We start from the raw sequence: 27,988 nt of genomic DNA on the forward strand, positions 1-27,988 counted from the left end.
GTCATGGGATGACTTCTCGACCAGATTCTGAGCTAAGTTTGCACCAGCGATTGAGGTGCAGCAGTTGGCATGAGAGTTTCTGGATCTCCACCAAACTACAGAGGCTGTGGCAGAGATCACTACCAAGTTTCGGGAGAGGGCTTTATTGGTACCGCAATATGTGGTAGATGAGGAGATGAAGAAAGTGAGGTATCACGACATGCTACGGGATGACATTAGGAAGTTTGTGAGTATTTAAGGGTGCGAGACCCTGAACGATATGATCTCTAGAGCACGAGAGAGGGAGATTGATTTGGAGGACATTGAGAAGAGGAGGTCAGATCAGGTGTATACTGTAGAGGGTCTCGGGAAGAGGCCCAAGACTTCATATCAACGATTGGTAGGCCGGCATGGCCGAAGTCAGTGCAGCACATGCGGGAAACTGCATGAGGGAGTTTGTCATTCCAGGGGTTCAAACTACTACAAGTGTGGCGGGGATGGGCACGTCAGCAGGGACTGCCCACAGGGTGCAAGCCTATTATGTTTTCACTGCAATCAGGTGGGCCACTTGAAGTCCGACATTGAGGGGAGGAGCAGTGAACATGTCTGCTCCGGCTACTTTGAGGATCACCGATGGACGACATGGTAGGGCAGGAGCCTCGGCAGAGAGGATTTGAGTTCCGCAGGTATGTATCTTGTGCCTTCTTTCAGGTTATTTATATATGTGTTTATGGTTAGCGTATTGCATCAGTTTGGGTAAGCATATAATCGGTTTATTCTCTGCTTGTGTTTGGATTATATTTTCAAGAAATGTTATATACCAATTGCATACAATGAATTATTAGTGGTTAGTGTAAGATCGTTTCCAACTTGCTGGTTCGGGGCGTTCAGCATTATCTCGGCTCGTAATCGAGATTGGTTCGGTGACATTATGTGGAAGGTCTACGATCAGAGTTCAGCAGGGTGGTTATCCACTCACGTCAGGTTTCGGAGGGATCAGTCATTGTGCTCAGATTGAATCATGGGGTCACCAAGGGGAGTGGCCGATTGCTGAGGTTTTGGTCGGAGCGTCGGTTATTTGGAGCCCAAGACCTGAGTATGGTATCATTTCAAGGCATCTGGATTTATCAGTATTGCTAGAGTTCAGAAAGTGTTCATCTAGTCTTCAGGGGTCGCATGATCTTTTGAGTTAGCATAGTAATGGGTCGCTAGTTTTAGTAAGCGTCGGTTGTCAACAAATCAATCATTGGAAGGTAGGAAGGATTTAGGATCCTCCCATCTCTTGTATGCAATGGAGACTTAGTCGGATCGAAGTGGGGGAGTTTGGGAAACTTCCCGACTTTGGAACCACATCTGATTGATGTATAGCAGTCTATAGGAACCCAGGCTGAGGATCCCAGTCAGGACATGAGTTCAGTGTGGGATATAAGACTACGGGGTGGCCTGTAGTAGTAGTCAACAGACAGCGTAGAGGCATTGTAAGACTACGGGGTGACCCGTAGCATTCACTAGCTAGCAGGAAGTGTGGAAGTATTGTAAGACTGCGGTGTGACCCATAGCATTCACTAGTTAGCAGATAGAGTAGAAACGTTGTAAGACTGCGGGGTGTCCTGTAGCATTCGTTAGTTAGTCGTTAGTAAACTGGTACAGTAAGACTGCGGGGGTGGCCCATAGCATTCATTAGTGGCTGGTTAGTATGGGAGTGTTGCAAGACTGCGGGGTGGCCCGTAGCATTCACCACGCCCTATTCAACAGTGAGAATGTAACAGATTTGTGATTCAATCACGCATTTTTTCAGATGATTTAGGCCAGGGCGGGTCAGCCGCACGAAGGTGAGTAGGCCACAGTATGATCGGATTCGAGAAATGGAAGGTCTCGGTTGCCTTTGGAAAGTAGATAGAGGGTAGTGTAATACTTCAGACAATAGTAGTGATTTGGGGATTCATTTGTGTAGAGTATCTTGATGATCGAAAGTGCTAAGTCACTTGTAGCGGGATTAAATAATCTCAAGGTAATTAATTTGACCCTGTTGCGCAGCTCTCATTTGAGTCTAACCGTTGCAGGGATGAATCTTCTACTTGAAGGATTAACTAAGTCTTCTGTCAAGTAGAAGTGTTCTGCATGGATATTTGGTATGTGACACTACTTTCTAGCGGGAACCTCGAGTTATCAGGAGTCGAGTTGCCAGTTGAGAGATAAATGGACTGGGTTCAACAACAATGATTCAGTATGGGCGGTCTGTCAGGGAGTCAGACCATCTCGAGACTACAGATTTCATATTGAGTAATGTGATCATAATGTGGAAAATTCGTCCATATTCAGGTTTTAGAACCCTGTGAGGGTTAGTTTTGATTGCCTTGGGAAGGCTAGGGTGCTCGGGATTTTGGCCATGTCACTTGATTGGTATGGCATGACAGGAATGGTAAGGAATGATTTCGAGGATGAAATATAATTTAAGTAGGGGAGAATTGTAACATTCTGTTTAAAGATAAAATGCAACAAAATAAATAAATAAATAATAAGCCCTAAATTCCCGATATGTATTATATATATATATATATATATATATATATATATATATAATTTCATCAAAGCCCTAAAGCCATAATAATTTAATTAGTGTTAGTCGTAAGGGCTAAACGCTATAAGTTCGGGAATTTACAGTTTGAATTAAATCAATTGGACTAGTATTGAATAGATTATTGGGAGCAGGGGCTAAAGGGGTAACATATGGATCTGAATTATAAAGATTTCAGAAGACAGAGGCAATTTGGTAAATATTGGGCTTAGATTGAAAACATAGAGAGTGGGAGGGACTAGAAATGTCGTTTTTATATAAAGTTTAGGGAGCTGGACACGGGAGTAAAACTCGTTCCCCTCCACCCTCTAGACTCGAGCATATATTACATTACCTCCATTCAAAACCTAAACCTAGTTCTAGTACAGCCGCCACCATACTCCTACCTCTAGTCGCCGCCTCTGTGATGCCACAGTAACCCACCGATCGAGTGACTCCGACGACAAGCATGAAGACCGAAACCGCGGCTGCTGTTGCTATTTCCCAAACGCTGCTCTCTCTCTCTTTCTTCCGAGTTGATCCTCGTTAGGCTGCATCGCCACCATTAAACACCACTTGTGGCGTTGTCGTTGCTACTGCTACCGTTGTGCGTTCCATAGCCCCGTCCGTCGCCCTCCGTCGCCATTATTCTCCTACAAGATCGAAGTCTGGCGTGGTGTGCGTTCGTATCACAGCTCTTTTCACTGTGTGTGCGTGTTTCTAATGTTATTGTTATGTGTGAATCGTTGTTGCATCGTGTTTGTGTGTGCGTTTTGTTGGCTGGCTGGAGGTTGAAGAAAGCCACCATGGCAGCCAACCATGGTAGCCGCCGCCATTTGTTTTCTGCCACCTTTGACCACCATGTGTGGGTGGCTGTGCGTATATATTGGTGTGTGCGTGTTTATTTTTCCGATGTAGTGTAGTATGAAGTGTGTGTATGTGTGAGTTTCGTGTGGTTGGAAAACCAGGGAAGCCGCCACCACCACCGTGAGGTGGTGGCTGCCACCATGTGTCACCGTCGGCCACCACTAGGGTGGTTGTGTATGTGTGTTTGTATTAGTGTGTGTTATTTAGGGTTTGGCATTGTAAATTGTAACTAGAAAGTAGAATAATGAAAAGAAACTCAAAACCACCACCATGAAGTGGTGGCTGCCGCCGTGAGCCGCCGTTGACCACCACTACCCGAGGTGGTAGTGGGTGGTGCCCAACTAGCGAAACCCTAATGGGCCTAGTGAAATCTTAATGGGCCTAATGAAACCCTAATTGATCCAAATATTTAGTTTTGGGCCTATTGGGCTATGATTGGGTTGGAAACCCTAATTTTGGAATTATGGGCTTGGACTTATCGGGACCCACTTATTTGCCATTGGAATGGAATTGTGAATTTCACCCGATCATACCATATGATTTATCTAGTAGAGTGATGGACTTAATGGATCAAGTCCTTAATGGTTTAAATAAGAAACACTTAACCCTAATCGTCATTTTATATAAAAACCCAAATTTCACTTGGGTCTTGAGTTGGGCCTTTCTATTGGGCCTTGGTGATTGGGCCAATAATGGGCCATTCAATAACAATCATATGGACTAGAATAATTGGATGAGCTTTAGGGTAAGGCCCATGTGAGGGTATGGGCCTAATTTGGAAAAATGGGCCATAGGTGGGCCATAGTTGGGCCTTTATGATTATGAGATATTCGGCCATTAGAAATGCCAAATGTTTGGACTGGACTAAATGGTTGGGCCTCAGAATAAGACCACGTAAAGGTTTTGGCCCAATTTGGAAAATTGGACCATATGTTGGGCTTTGACTCATAGTTGACTTTTGGGTATTTGGATTGGGCCTTGGGCTTGAATCAAGCTAAGATAGGGGTAAAGCAGCCTTTTACCCCAAGCATGGACTTATGGGTATATGTTGGGACCCAATTGTTAATTGGGTGTTATTTTGATGTTGACAGATTTGGGAATCTGTCAGCCAGTAGCCACAGCTTTATCCGCGATACTTCAGCAGTCTAAGGTGAGTCTCCTCACTGTGTACATCAGTCTACGGCCACAATGACTACTGTAAAATCCCCAATTTCACGGCCAGAAAAGACTGATTTAGTTTATGCTTTTATAATAAAATCAAAGTAATCCTTTGATTAAAAGTGTTGCGGAATTTGTTCCAAAAACAAAATATGATAAAAATTTATCAAAGCATTTCTTAAAGAAATGTATTTTCATTATATATATCAAAACCTCGGGATGTCATGTTCTGGCACAGACCAAAAGCACAAACAGTACATTATAAGCCTTACAACAGTTATTTACAACTACTGTCCTATAATCCATAAATCCCTCATCATCATCCAAATTATGCTCTGGGTCCACTACCTGTAAAATAGAAAGATGTGTGGGTCAGGCTTGGGAGTATAGTGAGCATATAAGGTTTTCAACCCACAAATAATAATAAACTTATTAATTTCATCGACCAACAATAAATTTATTAATTTCATCAACCAACAATAACCCTGATTACCCATTCCCATTATCCTCACTTTACATCCTTAAACACCTACACAAGGGACCTAGTCTAAGGATTTTATCATCGGGATGGACTTTACTGCTAAGGGGATTCATCAGCCATATATGTTCCTAAGGCAACCATGAGGGGGGTGGAGTACACCGGTGAACATGAAGCCCACAAACACCTACAGGTTGCGAGCCTGCCAGTGTTCACTTGGACTGTCTAGAAGAGTCCGTGGTCGACATCCATACTCTGCTAGATGACTGGAACATCAGTAGATGAAATAGTTGGTGTGTGATAAAATGATGAGAGGCCTCAATGTTGTTGGTGTTCCAGTCATCTAGCGGAGTATGGATGACGACCACGGACTCTTCTAGACAATCCAGTGGAACGATGGCAGGCTCGCAACCTGTAGGTGTTTGTGGGCTTGATGTTCACTGGTGTACTCCATCCCCCTCATGGTTGCCTTATGGACATATATGGCTGAGGAATCCCCTTAGCAGTAAAGTCCATCCCTATGAAAAAATCCTTAGACTAGGTCCCTTGTGTAGGTGTTTAGGGACGTAAACTGAGGATAATGCGAATGGGTAATCAAGGTTATTGTTGGTTGATGAAATTAATAAACTTATTATTAGTCGATGAAATTATTAAATTTATTATTATTTGTGGGTTGAAAACCCTATATGCTCATCAGGCTCCCAAGTCTGACCCACTCAGCTTTTTGTTTTACATGTAGTGGACCCAAAGCATAATTTGGATGATGATGAGGGATTTATGGATTATAGGCCATTAGTTGTAAATAATTGTTGTAAGGCTTATAATGTACTGTTTATGCTTTTGGTATGTGCCAGAACATGACATCCCAAGGTTTGATATATATAATGAAAATACATTTCCTTAAGAAATGCTTTGATAAATTTTTATCATATTCTGTTTTGGGAACAAATTCCGCAACACTTTTAATCAAATGATTACTCTGATTTTATTATAAAAAGCATAAACTATATCGGTATTTTCTGGTCGTCAAATTGGGGATGTCACACCGGCCCATTTAGTTTATGTATGGTAGGAAGAATCAAGGGTTAGCCCTAGGCATTATGCATGAAAGACCAGGAGGAGGCTCCTGGCACTCAGTATGTTATTATGTATGGTAGGAAGACTTAGGGGTTAGCCCAAGGCAATATGTACGAAAGACCAGGAGGTGGCTCTTGGCACACTGTATGCTATTATGTAGGAAAGGAGTCGACGATCGCAGCGCATCACACTAGGTTTTCCGCACATGAGATCTTTGGGATTATACTCTGATATTATTTTATGATAACATGTTTGACTATTGAGACTTTACTTTTAACATGAGATGTTATTATGGATGTTTTATACTCATGGTTTTATAATAACTTATTTAAAAATGAAATTTTTGGTCTTGAATTTTGGGATGTTACACAACTTGAACCATAACTGAGGCACAAATCCAATAACCAAAAAGGCCCAAAACCAAAAGATCCACGAAGGCTCACTAATGGCCCAAATTTTCAAATTGGGTCTAACCCCTATATGGGCCTTATCCTAAGCCAAATAATTCCCAAAGTCCAACAATTGATCTTAGATGGCCCAAAAGGCCCAAAACAACAAGGTCCAAAAGACACCATGAGGCTCAAGCCCATTGGGCCCACTAAGGCCCAAAACCACAATCCTAGACCCAAAAAAATACAAACCCAATAAATTACTTCAAACTTTAACGAAAATTCCCACTTCACGAAATATGCCCAAACTTAGCCCAAAGATGTGAGGCCTAAAAACGCAACAAGCCCAAGCCCAGTTGAACGTCGTGCGTAAGGCGTACGTTCAGCAACATTGGGTGTACTCAATGGACCCTGGTCGCTACTTCAACTCGGTACGCTGGGCATACGGCCAGTTACGCGGGGCGTAACCTGGCTTGCTTCAAAACGACTTTATGGCTTAACCACTTAAGCACTTTGCGCCCAAACTTCAGAGGACCTTAAAATAAAAGCTCTTAATGCATAAATTCGGCACCTTTATGCATTTTCATGACTCAATGGGACCCAACAACCATCTAAATCCATTAAGACCCATTCTAATCCAACTAGAACATGCATGGTCCATTCTTAAACATCAAGCAATCATTTTTATGAACTAATAACATCAGAAGAGGCAAGATCTATCACTCCAAGCTCCTAGAGTAGTTCAAACTCACAAGGAGAACTTAATACACCATAAAAACCCTTAATCTTGCCTTAAACTCAAACTAGCATAAGAAGAAGTCAATATAAGAACTTTTTACCTCCTGAACCTTCCCAAAAGGGAAGGGTCTAATTAGTGGTTTGGTCTAGGCTTTCTATGTAATAGGTTCTTTTGGTTAATTTATAGCTTGTGGTAGTTTATATGTAGTTTATGGCCCGACAGTGAGTTTACGTTCGTAAGCCTATTTATGGCCGTAAACCCAAGGCCGGCCCAGGTCCAGTATAAATAGAGGTGTGCTAGGTCTTTTGTCAGTTGTTGATGCCTCAGAGTTCACGGCTGCTGTAACCACAAGTTGTACCAGACATTATTCCTAATAGAAAAGCATGTGCAAGCTTGTTCGTTCTCTATTCTACTTGTTCTTTATTGCTAACCGATTGTTTTTGCTATTTGATCACTGGTAAGATCCGTTTCAGGACCTTACAATTGGTATCAGAGCAAAACCAGCATCAAAAGCACTCTACAATCGATTTTTCACTGTGTTCTTATCTGTTTGTGACTGAAGTTGGTGTTTGCTGCGAAAGGGTTTCAAGCTTCATTCAAAAACTGCACTTTTTTCAAGTTTCTGGGAGATTACGGCCTTAGCTTACGGCCGTAATCTTAGCTTACGGCCGCAAACTCTTCATCAGTTCTTGAACCGTGAACTTGGTTCTTGGGCCGTGAATTAGGATTGTTCATCAATCGGAAACTTAAATTCTTGGACCGTGAACCTTAACCGGAAACACCTTATGACCGTAAACTCCGGACCGTGAACAGAGTTTACGGCCGCAAACTCCTTCCTGACCGTGAACTTAGTTTACGGTCGCAAACCTAATTTGACTGTGAACTTGTGTTTGACCAGAAAGGTAATTTATTGTTAAATAATTTAAGTTTTATTTAATATTAATGGATTCTTAAAGTCAAACACACCACCACGAGTTGGATTATGTAATGGGCACAACCACTCGAATTCCTAGACTCCTGTCCGCTGAAGGTTTCCCAGAATGGAAGTATAGGATTGAAAAGTACATCAAGATGAAGGACTTCAAAATCTGGAGAAGCATAATAGAAGATCCTGTCAGAATAACCACTATTGTTGCAGGGCAAGTGGTTGAGAAGAAGATTGAAAACTACACAGATGAATACTTCGAGAAGGTTGAAGAGCAAGAAAGGGCTTTGGCCACTTTGACCATGGCTCTATCTCCGTACATTGCTCAAGCTTTCAGGGAGTACACTTCTACTAAGGCTTTGTGGGAAGCTCTAATAGAGGTTTATGAAGGGAATGAAGATATGAAGGAGAGTCGCCAAGATATGTTGCGACAACGGTTCAATATGTTCAATTACATTCCTGGAGAAACTCTTGAAGCACAGCTGCAGCGGTTCACATCTCTTACCACTAAAATGACTATAGCCGGGATCTTTTACACCAAGTCTGAGATAAACAAGAAGCTACTGAATGCTCTCCCAAAGTCTTGGGACATGAATGTAGATGTTATAAAGAAGACTAAGGATCTTATCTGGCTCTCTCTTGCTAAAGTGATGGCTGTCATCAAGGCCTGTGATATTGATGACAAGCAGCGAGAGGTAAACCATGTGAACTCATACTCAGCTGCGAACCTTGGGATCTCTTCTAACAATGCTCTTTCATCTCTCACTTTTTCTTCTGCAGGTCAATCATTTGCTGCTCAGCAAGCTCCGGTTCAGTCATTCTCCACTCCATCAGCTTCTTCTCTTCCTGTTGCATTAGCCATGCCTCTCCCTCAGAACCAATCGTTTGTGGCTGCTCAAGCTGCTTCTTCCTCCAACGTGGCTTCCTCTTCAAAAACAAAGGAAGGTGATGAAAATCTCACTCTTGCTACAGGGCTTGTCAACTACTACAATGCACTTGTAGCTGGAGATCTTCCACCCCAACTTTCATTTGCCGATCTCGATCAAATTCACCTAGAAGACGTAGAAGAGATGGATATCACATGGCAGATTGCCATAGCAGTTTTCAGGGCGAAATGGCTATCCAAGAAGACCGGAAAGAACAACTGGGGGATGAGTGCTGACAAGAAGGTTGGGTTCAGCAAGGGAAAGTTGCGGTGTTTCAACTGCCACGAGCCAGGGCATTTTGCTCGTGATTGTCCACAGCCAGATAGAAGATTAAATAATGACAGGACAATGGTTGCAGTTGGAAACAGTCGAAGCGGTGCTCAGGTCAACAGCGAGAAGGCCATGGTTGCGCAATCTTTTCACTAGGAGGATCAGATGTAGGCCTTGAACATATCTGGACCTAAAAATGCCCATTTGGCACAGGTTGGTGATGATGCTCCGACAGAGATTGTTGCAGCTGAAGATCAAATGATGGAGCTGCAGTTTGCGCTGATGGTATCTTCCTCTCATGAACCTAATAAAAATGAGGTAAGTCTACCCTCATGCTCTCAAGCTTGTATTGATTATGTTAAAATTCCACATGAGGATATTGAGACACTAGGTAGAGAAGTAGAGAACCTTAAAATTCTCCGTGAACATAACAACTTACTCAAAAGGGAAGTAGAGGATCTTAGGTAAGAAGGTTACCAACTCAGAAAAGGACAAAAACATCTTAAGGCCCAGTTAGAATCTAAAATAAAGGACTTTAAGAGACTTTAGGAAGACTATAGTAATAAATGCGAAAATTATGACTATAAAAAGAAACAGAATGCTGAACTAGTGGCTGAAATTGAATCATTAAAGGGCAAATTTGAAACTGTTGATTTTGATTTTAGAAAATATGATGTATCAAGTGAGGTAGTCGCCAATATGATAGACCACTGCATGTAATTTAAACAAAATCAGTCAAAGGGTCTAGGGTATAATCACGTGCCTCCTCCTTTCAATCATTCATATTAGTTTCAACCCTTGTCCAAAGAAGAGATTGCCAATGAACCATTCATGGTTTATGGCAAGCCATCTGGTTTTGTTTCGGGAGGATTTATTAATGTTGAAAGTACTAACATTTCTACTTCTCCTGCAGATCAATCCTTGAATCAGTCAAAGCACGAAGTTGAAGGATCTTTTTCTGAAAATAAAATTGAGTCTGGACCTGAAGTTTTAGTTTTAAATAAAGACAATAATTTTTCTGATGTTTCAAGTGACAATGTTTTTTGTGATGTTTCTACATCTTCTGATACTGTTTTGAATGGTTTTAAAGTGTCTGATACTGTTTTGAATAATGTGGTTGGCAATTCTAATGTTTGTGATGATAATATTGAAAAACCACCAGTTTCACAAGCTTCTCCATCTAATGTACCCTCACTTGTCTCACAACCAAATTCTTGTTCTTGTTCATGTGAGAGAAGCAAGGGTGTTAGTATGGAAAACAAATCTGATCAATGTGGCACAAGTTATAACAGTAACAAACAGATTTGTTTCAATTGTGGTACTGGTGGTCATATAGCTAGGAATTTTCCAAATCGTATGTTTGTACATTTTGAGTCTCCAAGAGGAGAGAACGAATTCAGAGGAAGGTCTTTAACTAGAAAGTCCTCTAGAAATCGTACTCGGAATGATGATTGGAAGGCTGATCGGAGTAGAAAACGGGCTATTTTTCAAAAGCATAAAAAGGTCTTTCATAACAAAGTCCCAAGCAGTTTGCCAAAACCGAGGTTGGGCAAGCTAATGTCGGTTTCGTCAAGAAGCAACAGTGGGTCTTCAACCAATTCTGGTAGAAAACACAAGTGCTTCAAGCAAACTGATAAACATCCTATTTCAAAAACACCCGGGACTGTTAGAAAACCTAATTATCAGTGGTTGCCCAAATTAGCTTCCAATCCATCATCAATGTCCTCTGAAAGGTTATTAGATGATAATAGATCTGAAAAGGCACTGGGACAACCCATGAAATTAATGACATGGGTTCCCAAATCTAATTAAACCCGCACATCTTGCAGGGACAGTTGCAGGGGAATGTCTTCAGACCTTGGTTCGTCGACAGCGGCTGCTCCCGGCATATGATAGGAGATATCGCCCAACTGCACAACATTCAATCCTTTAATGGGGGATACATCTCCTTTGCAGTTGGAGAATATGACAAAATCACTCAAAGAGGAACTGTCACAAATGGGGTTTTGAGTTTCGAGAATGTCAACTTTGCTCCCGATTTGAAGCATAGTTTGTTGAGTGTGTCTCACATTTGCGACAAAGGCTATTCTACACATTTCACTGAAAAGGAATGTATGATTCTCAAGCCAGGCTTTTTCATCCCAGAAGAGTGGATCCTTGTGAAATCTAAAAGGGATGGGAATGCTTACATCATAGATATGAATAGCAATCTTCCAGAAAAAGTTACGTGCCTCTTTTCAAAGATCTCCGAACACAATGCAATGTTATGGCACCGTAGACACGGTCATGCTAACGCCAAGAACTTGAATCATCTTGAAAAGAATGAGATGGTCCGTGGTTTTCCTGTCAAGGATTTTATCACGTTTGAGAAGTGTGTGTCATGTGCCTAAGGTAAGCATCATAGAAAACCACACCTACCAAAACAGGTCAACTCTATTAGTCAGGTGCTTCAATTGCTGCATATGGATCTGTTTGGACTAGTAAACGTTCTCAGCATTAACAAAAATTCCTATTGTCTGGTTGTGATTGATGATTTCTCTCGTTTTACGTGGGTTTTCTTTCTATCCAACAAAGTTGGAGTTGCTGATCCAATTAAGAAATTCATTGTGTTAATTGAAAACCAAACTAACAACCGGGTGAAGGCGCTTCGTACCGACAACGGAACAGAGTTTAAGAATTCTGTTCTCGATCATTTCTGCGCAGAAAAGGGTATTATGCGTCAATACAGCTCCGCTCACACACCCCAACAAAATGGTGCTGCTGAGAGAAGAAATAGAACTTTAAAAGATGTTGCAAGGACGATGTTGTGTGACTCTAAACTGCCAGTTTTCATTTGGGCCGAGGCGATAAACACTGCTTGCTACGTTCAGAATCGTGTGTTGATCAACAAAGCTCAAATGAAGACTCCGTACGAGATTTTATATGGTCACAAGCCTTCAGTCAGTCATTTCCGTGTATTTGGCTGCCCTTGCACCCTTCTTCACTTAGAGTCCAACCCGAAGTTTAATGTCAAAGTCGATGATTGTTACTTCGTAGGGCATGTTGCTCGCACCGCTTATATGGACTATAATAAGAGGACAAAGCAAGTTGTAGAATCTTATGACGTGCGCTGGTTAGAAGAAAATGAGACGGATGCTCGAGTAGGTCCGGATTGGTTGTTTGCTTACACATCTTTGTTCAAATCCATAAATGTGTCTTCAGGTAGCTCATATGGATCTATCTCCGATTCGAAGAATGTTTCTGAAGACGAAGACAAAGAAGCTATCTACAGACCTCCGACGGTATCCTCTTCACAACCTGAGGGGGAGACTCCCGCTTCACCTGAGGGGGAGTCATCTATACATCCTGATAGTCTGAAATCTCCAGTTCATAATGATACTCCTAATAATGAAACAACACCGCTCACTCCTATAGAAAGAGAGTTCATGTCCAAAGATACTTCCGCTGCTACTTCAACTTTTATGGAGCTACTCTTTCCTGAAGACTTTTCAAATGAGTTTGTGGCAGAGTCGTCTGGTGCGGTTGAATCAGTAAATGAGGGAGGTGTCAATATTCACAATCTTCCTGTCTCGTTTACTGATATCAGCCAGGAAATACCCTCAAGGATTCAACGTGATCATCCGATCGACAACATCATTATCATTGGTCAGCTGGGCGACGATGTTAAAACCAGAAGTCAGAGTGGAGATGGCAATACCTGTCTTTACTCTTGCTTTATTTCTCAAATAGAGCCCAAGAATGTTGAAATGTCTTTGAATGACCCCAGCTGGGTAGATGCAATGCATGAAGAATTACATCAATTTGAGAAACTCGGGGTTTGGAAGTTGGTTGAGTTGCCAAAGGGAAAAAAGTCTTTTGACACACGATGGGTCTATCGAAACAAGCAGGATGATTCAGGGGTTATAGTGCGGAATAAAGCTAGATTGGTGGTTCACGAGTTTCGACAAGTCGAGGGTCTTGATTACACTGAAGTTTATGCTCTAGTGGCTCGCTTGGAGGCTATTCGTATCTTCCTTGCATATGCCTCACCGTTTACCAAATGGATGTCAAGACTGCCTTCTTGTATGGCAGGGTAAAGGAAGAAATCTACGTTGATCAGCCCCCTGGGTTCGTTGACTCTAAGTTTCCTAATCATGTCTACAAGTTGGACAAGGCATTGTATGGGTTACATCAGGCTCCTCGAGCGTGGTATGCGACTCTAACAAAGCATTTGCTCGACCATGGTTACTCTCGTGGCACTATCGATCAAAATTTGTTCATCAAGCATGTCAGTAATGATCAGATTCTAGTTCAAATCTATGTTGATGACATTATCTTTGGGTCGACCAGTCCACAGCTTTGCAAGGAATTTGAAGGTGTTATGAAAAAGAGGTTCGAGATGAGTTCGTTGGGGGAAATGACCATGTTTTGGGGGCTTCAGGTCAAACAAAGTTCAACCGGAATCCTGCTACATCAAGCCAAGTATGTGGAAGATATTCTTGAGAAGTTCGGGTTTCACGACGCCAAATCCGCATCGACGCCAATGGCTGAAACACCTCTTCTGACTCCAGATCCTGATGGCGAATCCGTAGATCAAACACTCTACAAATCGATGATCGGATCGTTGATGTATCTTACTGCAAGCCGACCTGACATCATGTTTGCAGTTTGTCAATGCGCACGTTATCAGGCTAATCCTAAACTTTCACATCTTATTGTTGTCAAAAGAATTTTTCGGTATATCAAAGGTAACCCAAAATTGGGTCTTTGGTATCCGAAGAATTTTGAATTTGATTTATATGCTTTTGCTGACAGTAATTCTGGAGGATGTGAGCTTGACAGGAAATCTACTTCAGGAGGGTGTCAATATCTTGGTGACAGACTAGTGTCGTGGCAGTGCAAGAAGCAACACACCATCTCAACCTCAACAGTGGAGGCGGAATACGTTGCTGCATCTGCTTGTTGTTCTCAAGTTATCTGGATCCAACATCAGGTGTTGGACTACGGTTTGAATTACTTAGAAACCCCCCATTTACTGTGATAATGAGGCCGCAATTCAAATTGCCAAAAATCTAGTCCAACATTCTAAAACCAAGCACATCGATACTAAAATTCATTTCATCAGAGACTGTTATGAACGTTCACTAATCGGGATGGAACAGGTTCCCACTGCTAATAATGTGGCGGATATGTTCACTAAGCCTTTTAACAAAGCTCGTTTCGATGTGCTTATGGGATTTATGAAAATGATTCGTTTTGAGGATTAAGTTTTTCTGTTTTTCTTTTCTTAATTCTTCTTAATTTTTAAATTTGTTTTTGTTTCTATAGATAGGTTAATTTAAATTTGTGCATTTTATTTTATTTTACTTTTATTCTCACCCATGTACAAATTTAGGGGGAGAAATAATCAAAAAAAATACAAAAACAATAAAAATTTCAAAAATCCAAAAACATTAAAAGTCCAGAAAATTAAAAATATTGTTGATAGTCTTGTTTGCAGGTGTTGTGACAGGAAATGAAATTAGCAAGTGATAACAGGCAATCTGAATCTGCGTAATGTACCTAAGTTGAATTGTCTGTGCTCTGTGCTCGATGCGCTGGTAGGCACGAAAGATTTTAATTGGACTTGACTAGGAAGAGTTAAAACTTAAGTAATTCAAGGACTTGACAAACATTAACCTAGTTAGATCCGTGTAGCCTGACAATATGACGCTCGGATAGGTTGAGCAGGGAGATATACACGGGATCTACTAGTCACACTAATGAACCCGTATCTAGAACTGTGGATTCACTTTTCCTCGATGTGCGGATTCTATCCTTAATTCCGGTTGGATGGGGTGACTAGGGAATTCCGATAAATTATGTCTGTAGAAGGTTATTTTCTTTCTTTCTGTCTGTTAGTCATATGTTGCCTCCTCTGCGTGATCGAGAAATCTGACCTGGACTGTAACATATGCAATTCTATCTCTCTGCATCTTCTCTCTATGCAATTCTTTCTATCTGTTAGCCATATACAGTCTGCTTTGCGTGACTCAAAATCCGACCTAGTACACAGTATATGCACCATTCTCTTCTCAATCCCTCTAAAAACTTCAGTTAGTCATATGTTTCATCCTTTGCGTGATTAGAAGAGATTTGACCTGGATGTACAGCATATGCATTCTAAATCTATCTTTTTTCTTAATAGTTGTCAGCTCACCCAGTGTAAGGAGTATTCTGGAAGTTCTTGATGGCTGCGGCATAACAGGAAGCGGGAAACACGTTCTAGTACAATTAAAATTGAACACATACAGATTGTCCATAGATCTCGCTGCTCAATTTAGGTGGACAACAATATCCCTGGTTGTCGTCAGCTAAATGGTCCCTAAGAAATTTACTTAAGAATAAGGGCTAAAAATGTCATGTTATTGGTAAATTGTCCAAAATTATGTCACAAATGTTTTGTGTTTAAGTGGACCACAATATTGGCGATCGATCAGACGAAGACATGAAAATAATGGTACCGACAAGTGGAATAAGGTTGTCCAACAACTTTGATCCCAGCGTCCAAATTTATTCTGAGTAATTAAATTTTTAAGTTGTATATCTTATTTGGTATTATGTCTATTTATTTTATTTTTATTTTTAATTTTATTTTATTTTATTTTTAATTTTATTTTTATTAACTATCAAAATCTAACAATTATTTGTAATTTTAAATTTTGCAGAATTAATTTTATTTTATTTTATTTTTAATTTTAGTTTTAATATTAATCCTCAAAATATTTGTTTTTAAAATTTTTTAAAAATGTTGAAGTGTGTTGGATCCTGCCTTGTACTGTGTGGACTGAGGTAAAGGGAAACTAGGTAAAAAAATGGGTTTACAGCTGGAATCCTTCTCATTTTTCTGATTCCGACCGCAAACCCTCCCACACTCTCTCTCTCCTCGAAAAAAAATTCTTCGATTTTTGAGAAAATACTCCGATAGCTTTGAAGGTATCTCGTTTCCGACCATGAATATGCATTTCGTTCAGTGATTTGATTATTTTTGAGCCTGAAATTGACGAAAAACTGATTGTCGGAGTTTACGACCATGAAGAGTTTGCGGCCGTAAACTCCGTTTGTGGCCATTAGCATACAGTCACGGGTTTACGGCCGTAAACCCTCGTTGACCGCAAACTCTGACTTTGACCTAATTTTCATTTTTAAAATTATTAATTCATTTTGGGGTCAAAATTAAATCATTTAAAAATTTAATTGCTCATTTTTCTCTCTTGTCTTACTTGGTATGTTTTAGTGCAGATAAAATGTCAGCTTTAAAATTTGCAGATATGCACAACCTGGCGATGGTTCTTGTTGACCCTCCGGTGGCTCATCATGATTTTAAATCAATGATTCACAGCTTGCGAGAATGCTGCTTGGCCTCTGCCATTACAATGAACACTGATGTCTATCATAAAATGATTCGTGAATTCTGGCAGACTACCAAAATGACAAGGGACGATAACGGAGTTGTCACTGTGGATGCGATCATTCAGGGATGCAAGATTGTTATCGATGAGACCTTTGTGAGAGAGACTCTGCTAATCAACGACCTTCCGACCTTTCCCACGGAGATTGGTATTGGTGATGCTCAAAGAATTCTAAGGAAGATGGGATACGAGGGTGATACTCCACCAACAATGAAGAAACTTCTGCCGCCCTATTGGAGATTTGTAGCCTACATGTTCGTGAGCTGGATCTCCGGCAGAAGGTCTGATGCTGATGAGATATCCCTAAGAAACACTGGCGCTATTGTGTCTCTCGCTGCAGGGATCGGCTTCAACTTTTCTAGGTTTATCCTAGATGATTTTGTGGTCAACATTAATGCCACTACTCGAGATACTTTCTGATGTACCCTCGGTTCGTTCAGCTCTTCATCAATAAGCAATTTCCCGATTTGGTAAAGGATGGAGATACACTCGATATGAAGTCTTTGGGCCCCCACACTTTTGGGCTCATTAAGCAAAACCGCAGGGGGAAGGTGGTCTTTCAGGGGTTATATCCTTTGGTCAAGTTCGGACGATTTGCTGAACCGAACGAAGCAACCGAGTCACATGGATCTTCGAACAAGATTTATTCGGAGCATAATTCATCGGAAAAGGTGATCTCAGAAGGAGATGTGATCACCGTATCGGATCAAGAAGGAGAAGAGACTGCTGCTCCTGCTATGTCAGTTGCAGAGGAGCATAACCTACAAAATGTCCAAGTTGAAGGAGATTACAATGAGGGATCCTCTAAGAACACTGTTGAGCCTAATCAATTTGAAGATCTTGATCTCACAGGTTTCGACAGAGACGATATTCCTACCAATTTTGGAACTAATGATGACTTTCTGGCAAACGTCAACCTCAACACTTTGCTAGATAATCTTAGTGATGTAGCTCACATGGCAACAGAGAGTAGGGATTCGGAAGACGCTCTCGAATCAACCCCCATTACTACAGAACAAGTGGCTGTCTCTTCAATTCCAATGGTGACTGTGTAGGGGATTCCTCCCCTTGACATTGTTTCACCTACATGAGAGCCGTAAACTCATGGGGGAAGTGATCCAGAAACTGTAAACACCCCTAAGGGCCACCATTTGAGGAGTAAAGTTCAATGTGAGGCCATACTCTCTTTACATGCAACCCTTGGTACTCCTAGCACTTATAGCAAAGTGTTTTCATGCTTTAGGATGTCCTTACTTGCATAATTAGTTGTTAAATGATTAATTAGATACTTAAATGTAGGGTAAATTACACCGTTGGTCCCTCATGCACATGTCAGAAAGCGTGTTTAGTCCCTATTTTCAAAATTTAACTCGGGCAGTCCCTCGTTGTTATTTATCTTGCACGATTAGTCCCTATGCACGTTAACCGTTAAAGGCTTCCGTTTAAGCTACCCACGTGCCTTGCATGCAGGGGCATTTTCGTCTTTTTAGGGTTTGTGTCCATTCTTAATGTCGTTTCACCTCTTAGAAAACACTACGACCCTCTTTTCCTCTGCTATCCTCTCCTTCGTCTCCTCCCCTCGTTCGATCGATTTCTTCCAAATAGATAACAATGATCGATATCAAATGCAATTGTGGAGCCACTTTAGTGATTCGCACATCTTATAGCAAAAGAAATTAAAATCATAGGATGGGTGAATGATTATGATCAGGACTGTGATTGTATGGCGTTTAGGATGAAACTTGAAGAACAAAATCGCAAATTGAAGCTTTACCTAGTTATTAGCTGGGTTTTTTTTGTTTCACTCCTTATATATAAAGTGTAGGTTTAGTAATGAAGTTGTTAGTATTTTGTTATGTGTATTTTGTATTGTTATTTGTATTAAGAAAAACCTTCAATTCCAGTTACAATATGTTGTGTAATCATAATGTGGTGTTATCAGTTGGTGTTCAAATTTAATGAAAATATGGTATTTGCAACATATGCAATATACCATTCAATACATGTAGCATCCAATATAACAATAAAAAATGACAAAACTTTAAATATCCAAGATAACCATTTACCATTAACATAAAGGGACATCCAAAATAGCAACATAGTGTTATGGCATACAGATAGTTATCCTAGATAGCAACAAAGTATCAAAATACAAAACATAACAACAAAGTAATACGGCAATAAATGCCTAACAAAAACACAGTTATCCTTCATGATCATGATACCAAACTACAAATTCTCAAATCATGGGGCTTTTTCCCTTCTTCCCAACTCCTTTTGTTACACCACCACTGCTACATGTTGCACCTTCTCTTGTTGTATTCCCTGTTGCACCTTCTTCTGTTCCATTCCCAGCCTGTGATTGTCTGTTGTAGGTCCTTCCATTATGGCCCAAATTTCCTCATTTTGTGCATGTTACAGATTTCCATTTTGTGGATACTCCATCATCTTCTGTTGCAGATCTTCTTCTCTTTTTTTTTGGTCTGCCAATAGGGACACGATACTTTGGTGGTACCACCTTGGTAGGACATGTGCTGTTTTCCCACAAAAACCTCCCATTAATAGGTTCAACTTTGAAGACATACATTTCTTTCCAAGTCTTGAGCCAATAGGTTGGGTGAACCCATGTCTCAGGTATTCCAACATTTTCATTGTTGAGCCTCATATCCCATATAGCTGTTATACTATGTTTGCAGGGTATGCCTGTCAGTTCCCACCTGTTACATGAACAAGTTTGTTGGTCCATATTAACCACACACTGATTAGTACCTTCACTTGTAACCTGGTACTTCCCATTGCCACAGAACACTGCCCTACATTGTATTGCCCTTTCTTTAATTTTTTTGAAGGGTCTTAGTGGCTGTAGGAGTTAATGGGCCATTAACTTTGTCAATTTCTTTTTGAACCATGACAATTTTCCTCATGATATACTCCCTAATAAACTCCAAGCAACTGATAATTGGCTTATGACGACCCTTCACTATCTTGTTATTTAAACTCTCACACATATTATTCAACAAAGCATCACAATGTGCCCTCCCTAATAAAACATAACTGTATTAGATTATATTTAAAAATTATACACTTATCAACATAATATTATATACCTGAGAAGTGGGATCTGGACCAGTGCTTAGGTGGAATAGAATTAAGCTAGTTATATGCTTCACTGTTAAGTTTCTTTAGTTCTTCCATGGCACTGTTGAATTGTGGTATGGTGGTACATGTTGCACAATTCCAAAGACAATCCTTGAATTCCTTGCCCCTCCATTTACGTTTCATGTTCTCATGAAGATGCCTTAGGCAATATCTATGCTCTGTTGCTGGGAAAAGTTTCTCAAGTGCAGGCAATAACCCCTAAATCATCAAAAGAGTGAACTTGTTTATTGAATTGTAAAACATACAGGTGAAAATGAATGGAGAACTTTATTTACCTTCTGTCTGTCTGATATGAAAGTGAAGTTGGAGTTTGCATACAAACCAAGATCATCTCCTAAGTTAGTTAAAAACCAGGTCCATGAATTAAAGTTCTCTGCTTCAACAACTTCATATGCCAAAGGGTATGTGCATTTGTTCCCATCCAAACCCTGAATTATCATGTCAAACATAGTAATAAGCAAACAATTAACTATCGTCAAACATTAATCAAATACTAAAATATGATTATGCACATACCACTGCTGTCAGGATCATATCATGGTATGGACCCTTCAAGAATGCACCATCAAGCCCTAGTAAATCTCTTTTCCCTGTTGCAAATCCACTTTTCAGTGGACCAACACAAAAGTATACTCGTTCAAATACCCTGGTCTCAGATGCATAACTTGGTTCACCTTGCACTTGAAGTTTGACTGTGGTGTTTGGATTTCTGCTTTGCACCTCCTGTAAGTAGTCTCTTAGACACGAGTACTGAGCAGTAAAAATCTCCCCTAATTGATTCCAGGGCTTTCGTTCTCACCCTATGAACATTCATGTCTGACAATCCAACTTGGTATTTCTTCTCAAGCATCTCACATAATGCTCTAAGTGGTATTTCTGGGTTTGACTCCATTGTGTCAATAATCTGTTCAGAGAGAAACTTGTAGTTGCATGCCCTAATTTTCCTTGTTTGAAGATATGTATGTTGCTTTTCATAGGTCTTAACAGTCCAATTAATGTCTTTTTTCCACTTACTCACTAGTAGGACCCATGGGCATTTATGAATAGAAACATCTTTCACTTTGTTGGGTAGCGTAGGAATTATTTTGTATTGTGTCATTGGGCTCGGTTTATAGTCCAGTTTTGCACTCCGGTTTGGGCCTGTCCAACCGTGAGCTTGTAGGGTTTACTATATAATAATATGCTTGCATGCATATTAGGTTAACGTTTTGATAGATCGATTGATAGCTTACAGAATACTTTCTTTCATCGTTCCTGTAAACCTTTTAATCCTCTACAGTTGTAGTTCTTCATCGAGCTCTTCTGAGGATTTTTTATAATCATTCGACATTGTTCGATCCATTCTTGAGTTGTTTACTGTTTTCGTGTTCTTGTTGTTTGCTCTTTAATTTACCTGTTTAAGATCTAATCGATCTTCAAGGTAATTTTAACTCATCAATTGGTATCAGAGCAGGAGGCTGTGTAATCGATACACTTCTTTTCTGTGAAAAAGGTTTTAATTAGGGTTTTTCCGCAATTACTGATATTTATTGAGCCGTCATCTCATTATTGACGTATCTCGATATTTATTGTTTTGCCCTAATTTGATTTATTACAAGTCTGATCTTTAAACAGGTTATTCGATCATTATGGACGAGTCGCAATCGAATCCCATCAATATTTCGAACAGCATTGGATCAACAACGAAGATTCCCATCCTGTACACCCATGATTATGAAGTCTGGGCGCATCACTTTGAAGATTATGTTATAGGATTTGAGGATAATGGATACCTCATCTGGGAAGCAATCATTAATGGACCGTTTTCTCATTCTGCAACTTCAAGGATTATTAAAACTCAAAAGGAGTATAATGATCTTCTGAAAGATGTTAAAGATATTGCGCAAGATGAAAAAGATAAATTTCAGTGCAACATCAAGGCGTTAAGATTGATCAGATTCGCCCTTCAGTCCGACACTTTCAGGCTGGTAAGTTCATGCACGACGGCAAAAGAAATATGGGACAGGTTACGTGAACTGTACTCTACAGACGAAGATCTAGAACATTCCATTCAAACATTACTCTTGTCTGAGTTTGGTGAATTCAGGCAAGGAACCGAAGAAACTGTGATCCAAACGTTCGATCGCTTCAATCATCTTCTTAGCAAGATGATCAAACATGACATCGAAAGGAAGCTTATTGAGCAGAAGGTTACCTTCTTAAATGGTCTAAGATCAGAGTGGAGAGCAGTCGTGTCCACAGTTAAAGCCCATGAGCAATTTAAATCATATTCCTTGGCGAAACTGGTGGGCATTCTCAAATCTCAGGAGAAGATTGTGTTGCAGGAGAAGAATGTGGTTTCAAGCCTAGGTTCAGTAGCCCTCCTATCCAAAAGTAAAGCTGTGATGGAGGACAAAGACCTCAACTTGGAGGATTATGACCTCACGTCTGAGGATTATGCTATCATGGTGTCTAACCCCAAGAGGTTCATCAAAAAGAGATTTTCCTCCAACAAAAACCGAAACTGGCAGGGGAATTATAGTTCTGAAAAAGTTAAAGATGAACCGAAGGTTGAAGAGTCTAAGAAGGAACCGAAGGCAGATGGTGATTCTGGAGTAAGCTGTTACTATTGTGGTGGGAAGAACCACTATGCAAAGGATTGTGTCCTTAAAAAGATGGCTGAAAAGGATGAGGAAGCTTTGCTGCAGAAAAAGCTTGATGAGATAAGGAAGAAGAAATCTACCGCTAACCCTTCTATGAACGCTCTAATTGTGCAGGGTTCGGTTGCTGATGATGAATTCGGTGGCGTGGAGGTTTGGTCAACCGACTCTGAAGACGATGAAGTGAGGATGCCTTCCCATGGAAAGGCCTGTGTAGCTAAAGAAGAAAGCGGTGGAGGAAGGTGCTTGATAGTGTCCGACGTATCTCAGATGAAGGGATACAACACTGATGGTGGGAGTAATGAACCGAAGGAGCAACAGGATATGTGCTTTACAGCTAAGCCGCTCAGCGTGCAGTTCAACGAGCTCGACGAACTGATCAAGAAGGTACAATCCATCTTTGTCTCATTTAAAGTCCCACAAAGCTCATATGAAAAAGAACTAAAAAGTGTTAATTCAAGAATATCTCATCTAGATAGTAGTTTAACTCAAACTCGAGTCACCAATTCTAACCTAACTGACCAATTAAGCAGGGTGTCTTCGAAGAGTGAGGAACGGCGCATGTGGATCGAACTAAAGGAGTCAGAATTAATCAAAACAAAAGATGAAAACATTTATTTACAGAGAGACAATTTAAAGTTGTTGAAACAGGGAAATGTTTTTTGTTTAATTGTCAAACGTCTTTACACTAATATTACTCAGCTTCATTTGGATTGTGAAATAGAACAAAAGATTCATCGCATGATTTTACCCTTCCTTGAATTTAAGGAGGATGAAATTGATGCTGAAGCGTATAATTGTGAGAGTGTTATTTCATCTGAGAACGTTAATCCGACGTACATGTATGGACTGGACAAAATAGAATCTTTCATTAAATCCAAGGACCATAAGAACATGCTTAAAAACCTTTTGCATGAAAATGATAAACTGAAACTGAGAACCGAAACCATACAAAAATTTGATTCTTTAAACGCCAACTTGAGCTCAGAAAATAAAATTGATGTTGAAAATGCATCTGAGCTTAATGAGGACGATAATATGAGTGAAATTTCTGTAGAGGACACGGTTGACTGCTCAGAATTTGTAAAAAACGAACCCGAAAATCACAAGAATCTAATTTCAGAAAATTCAGTAGAGTTCGCTCGTTTGTCCCAACAAAAGTCCCCGATTCTTGCAGAGAAGGCCATAGTATATCAAAAGGTTAGAACCACTCCAAATCAGGTATACAAGGTCACAGGCGTAACCGAACATCAGACTGTTGAACTCACAGCTATTGTAAACGAAGACAATGCTGATGGCTGCGATGAATTCTTCTGGTCAGCTCCAATCGATAATGCTGATGAAACAGTAGGTTTGTCTGAAAGGACCTCATGGAAAAGCAAAGGGAGATACGTACCAGAACCCTTGAATAAACCTGATAACTTCGATGTGCCAAGCACAAGCGGTACGAAAGACATTTCTCAAGAAAAAGGGATTCCAGCAAAAGAAGTCACAACTTCAAGTGAAACTTCCTCAGTTCAGAGTGAACCAGCCATAGAAAAACCGAAACCGAAAGCTAATATCCATCATCAACCGAAGCAGATGAGAAATCAAAAACGCCAAAGGAATCAGAGATACAGGAAGAATCTCTCTGAAAGAAAGCAGTTTTGGCAATCCCAGAATGCTTATTTCTCTCATCAAGACAAGAACCTAAAGTCTGAGAAAAATCCTATCGAATCGCAAGAGAGACACAACAGCCAAAAGCAGAGGTTCGGTTCGGAGAAAAACATCAACCGAAAGCAAAGGTTCGGTTCGGAAATCAAAAGAGATCAAAGTTCTAAGGTCAGTCCCACCAATGATCAAAAGCAAAAGGGTCACCTAGAGTCTCCAGCCAAGAAGTCATCTCAATCTAAGCTCTCTCATTCTATCTCATCTAATTCTGATAATTCTTCCAACTCTTCTTCACCTCATTCTAAATCCCATTCTGCTCTTTCTCAAAAATCTCAATCATCAGCAGAACAAAAGGGAAAACAAAAGGTTTCACCGTCTGAACTAGAGTCAAAACCGAAAGAACCAAATCCTAATAAAATTAAAGTTTTTACCATCAAAAAGAAAGATGAAACAACCCTAATTAAACGAACATATCTTGTTGACATCACTCTTACTATTCCTGTTCCTGTAAAAGGCTCACGAGGACCCAAGAAACTTTGGGTTCCTAAATCTGCTTAATTTTTGCAGGTTATCAGTGACGAGCAGTTTGACGAAGAATGGTACATTGATAGTGGTTGCTCACGTCACATGATAGGAAGGAAGGAAGAGCTAAGGGAATACAGGTCTCTTTCAAATGGTAGAAACGTCAAATTTGGAAACAACTCCTTCGGCACCATAAAAGGATATGGAATGATTACTAACGGTGATTTCACGATAAGGAAGGTTGCATACGTGGAAGGGCTACAACACAACCTCATCAGTGTATCTCAGCTTGTTGGAGGTACCGGTCTCAAAGTCTCGTTCGATGATGAGGGTTCTGAAATAATTGAGAAGAAGACGAAAAGAGTTATTCTCAAATCTGAACGCAAAGGTGAAATGTTTCCTTTAAACCTCAAACCCATCAAAGGAAACCCAGCTATTTGCCTGTTATCAAAAGCACAATCTGAAGAAAGCTGGCTGTGACACCGAAGGCTCTCTCATCTTAACTTTAAGGACATCAACAAACTTGTCACTGGAGGTCACGTTCGAGGTCTTCCACTGCTCAAGTTCGATAGAGACCATCTGTGTGCTGCATGTGAAATGGGGAAGCAGAGTCGTCAAAATCATCCATCTATAATAAACACTAAAGTTGTTGAACCACTTGAATTACTTCATATTGATTTATGTGGTCCTTCATCTATCGAAAGCATCGGTGGTAGCAAGTATATTCTTGTTATTGTTGATGACTTTTCGCGGTTTACATGGGTGTTCTTTCTGAAGCTTAAATCTGAAGCGACTCCTAAGCTAAAGGTATTCATCAAGCAGATTGAAGTACAGCTGAAAAAGGTCGTTCGCAACATCAGAAGCGACAATGGTCTGGAGTTCAAAAATAGAGAATTCGAAGAATTCCTGGCGGAAAAGGGAATTAGTCACAACTTCTCAGCTCCCTACACACCTTAACAAAACGGGATTGTCGAAAGACGAAACTGATCTTTGTGTGAAGCCGCCCGAACCATGCTAAGTTTCGTTTCCTTACCTCTTTATTTTTGGGCTGAGGCTATTTCTGCTGCTTATTTTACACAGAACAGGTCATATCTCAACAAGCGATTCACGCTCACACCTTATGAGATTCTCAACAACAGGAAGCCCAATGTGAAGTTTTTCCATGTGTTCGGTTCAAGGTGTTTCATTTTCAATACCAAAGAACACCGAAACAAGTTTGATGTCAAAGACGACGAAGGAATATTTCTGGGCTATTCTCTCACTTCTAAAGCGTACAGAGTATTAAACAAGCGTTCGAGGAAAATCGAAGAGACTTATTACGTAACTTTCGATGATAGCTGTGTCAAAAAGCTAAAGGACAACAAAGATATAGCTGGAGAAATTTTTCCTCAAACAGGCCAAGTCACAATCTCGATCGCTAATCTATTCGAGAAGTTCATGGAGCTCTTTGATGAACCAGAGAAAGCCACTCTCTCAGAAGCAGGCGCAGCAGACAACAAAGTTGATCACATGAAGCATATTGTCGAAGAAGCTGCCAGGAGAATGAATGAAGGAGTATCTGGCTCTGAAGATTCTCCACCACACGATGCTTCAGTCGAGGGGGAGAATCCACCATCATCCCAGCCAAGCTCACAAGTTGAGGGGGAGCCAAGCACTTTGCCAACCGAAAACACTTCACCAACCGAAAGTGCCACACCATCCGAAGGTGCATCAACGCCTGATAGCTCCACACCTCAAGAAACCTCTGAAGCTCAAAACATTCCTGAAAGCTCATCTATCGAGGGGGAGCATGCTGATATGTCTTACGACTATGAAAGCCAGTCCGAACCAGAAGAAATGATACATGCTGAATTAGATCCAACCTTTGATCCAAACTACCCACCTCTCACCAAATGGACCAGAGATCATCCTATCTCTCAAGTTGTTGGTGATGTCTCTGAAAAGGTTCTGACTCGATCACAACTTAAGGCAAAACAAACATCCTTATTTTCCAAAGTTGAATTATGCATGTTTAACTCATTCGTATCAAAAGTTGAACCGAAGACAGTTAATACTGCTCTTAATCACTCCGATTGGGTTCAAGCTATGCAAGATGAACTGAACGAATTCGAGAGGAACAAAGTCTGGCGTCTTATTCCAACTCCTCCAGATGCCTCGGTTGTTGGTCTTAAATGGGTCTTTAGGAACAAAATGGACAAGGAAGGAAACGTAATTTGAAACAAAGCTCGTCTGGTTGTGAAGGGATATTGTCAGGAGGAAGGGATTGATTATGAAGAGACGTTCGCTCCTGTAGCTAGGCTGGAATCTGTAAGAATTTTTCTAGCCTATGCTGCCCACAAAAACTTTGAGGTTTACCAAATGGACGTCAAGTGTGCATTTCTCAATGGTGAACTCGAAGAAACTGTGTATGTGGAACAACCTCCTGGCTTCGTAAATGAAAGGTATCCTAATCATTGTTATATTTTGGATAAAGTCGTGTATGGACTGAAACAAGCTCCGAGAGCCTGGTATGAAACGCTGACTAAATTCTTAAAGATGTCCGAATTCAAACAAGGTTCGGTTGACCCAACCTTCTTTCGCAAGAAGGAAGGTAACCACCTTATGATCGTTCAAATTTATGTCGATGATATCATCTTTGGCTCCACGAATCCTAGCCTAACAGCTGAATTCAGAAAGCTGATGGAGACTAAATTTGAAATGAGCTCAATGGGTCCTATTAACTTTTTCCTTGGTTTAAATATTAGATAGGGACCCGAAGGTATCTTTATCAATCAGGAAGCTTACACGAAGACTCTCCTAGAAAAGTTTGGCATGATGGGAGATTCCAAAGTCAAAGTTCCAATGGCGTTCGGCACCAAGCTCACCCCATCCCTGGACAAACCGGCTGTTGATATTACGCTTTATTGACAGATGATAGGCTCACTAATGTATCTCACTGCTAGCAGGCCTGACATAATGTTTTTTGTTTGTTACTGTGCTCGATTTCAGGCAAATCCACGCGAACCTCACATGCTTACAGTGAAGAACATTCTACGCTATCTCAAGCGAACCACCTCTCTAGGTCTATGGTATCCTTCCAACTCAGGCTTCTTCGTTCAAGCCTATTCTGATGCAGACCTTGGAGGTTGTGGACTCGACAGGAAAAGCACAACTGGTGGCTGCCAATTCCTTGACGGGAAGTTGGTTAGTTGGCAGTCAAAGAAACAAACGTGCGTGTCTTTGT

General features: G+C 40.6%; 1 protein-coding gene across 1 annotated transcript; it reads right to left on the reverse strand.

Annotated features, from left to right (window-relative positions):
• Nucleotides 1-18,849: 18,849 nt before the first annotated feature.
• On the reverse strand, nt 18,850-24,644 carry LOC145062060 (uncharacterized). The gene is made up of 4 exons (XM_079009676.1): nt 20,471-24,644; nt 20,230-20,382; nt 19,903-20,152; nt 18,850-19,835 (listed from the first exon to the last, which is right to left on the reverse strand). Exons 1-3 carry the CDS (start codon nt 20,486-20,488, stop codon nt 19,949-19,951), a joined length of 375 nt encoding a protein of 124 aa, XP_078865802.1. The 5' UTR covers nt 20,489-24,644; the 3' UTR covers nt 18,850-19,835; nt 19,903-19,948.
• Nucleotides 24,645-27,988: the final 3,344 nt, after the last annotated feature.

This window comes from Lactuca serriola, chromosome 7 (genome assembly GCF_051521515.1).
Source record: "Lactuca serriola cultivar US96UC23 chromosome 7, Lser_US96UC23_V15, whole genome shotgun sequence".
Classification (NCBI taxonomy): Eukaryota; Viridiplantae; Streptophyta; class Magnoliopsida; order Asterales; family Asteraceae; genus Lactuca; species Lactuca serriola.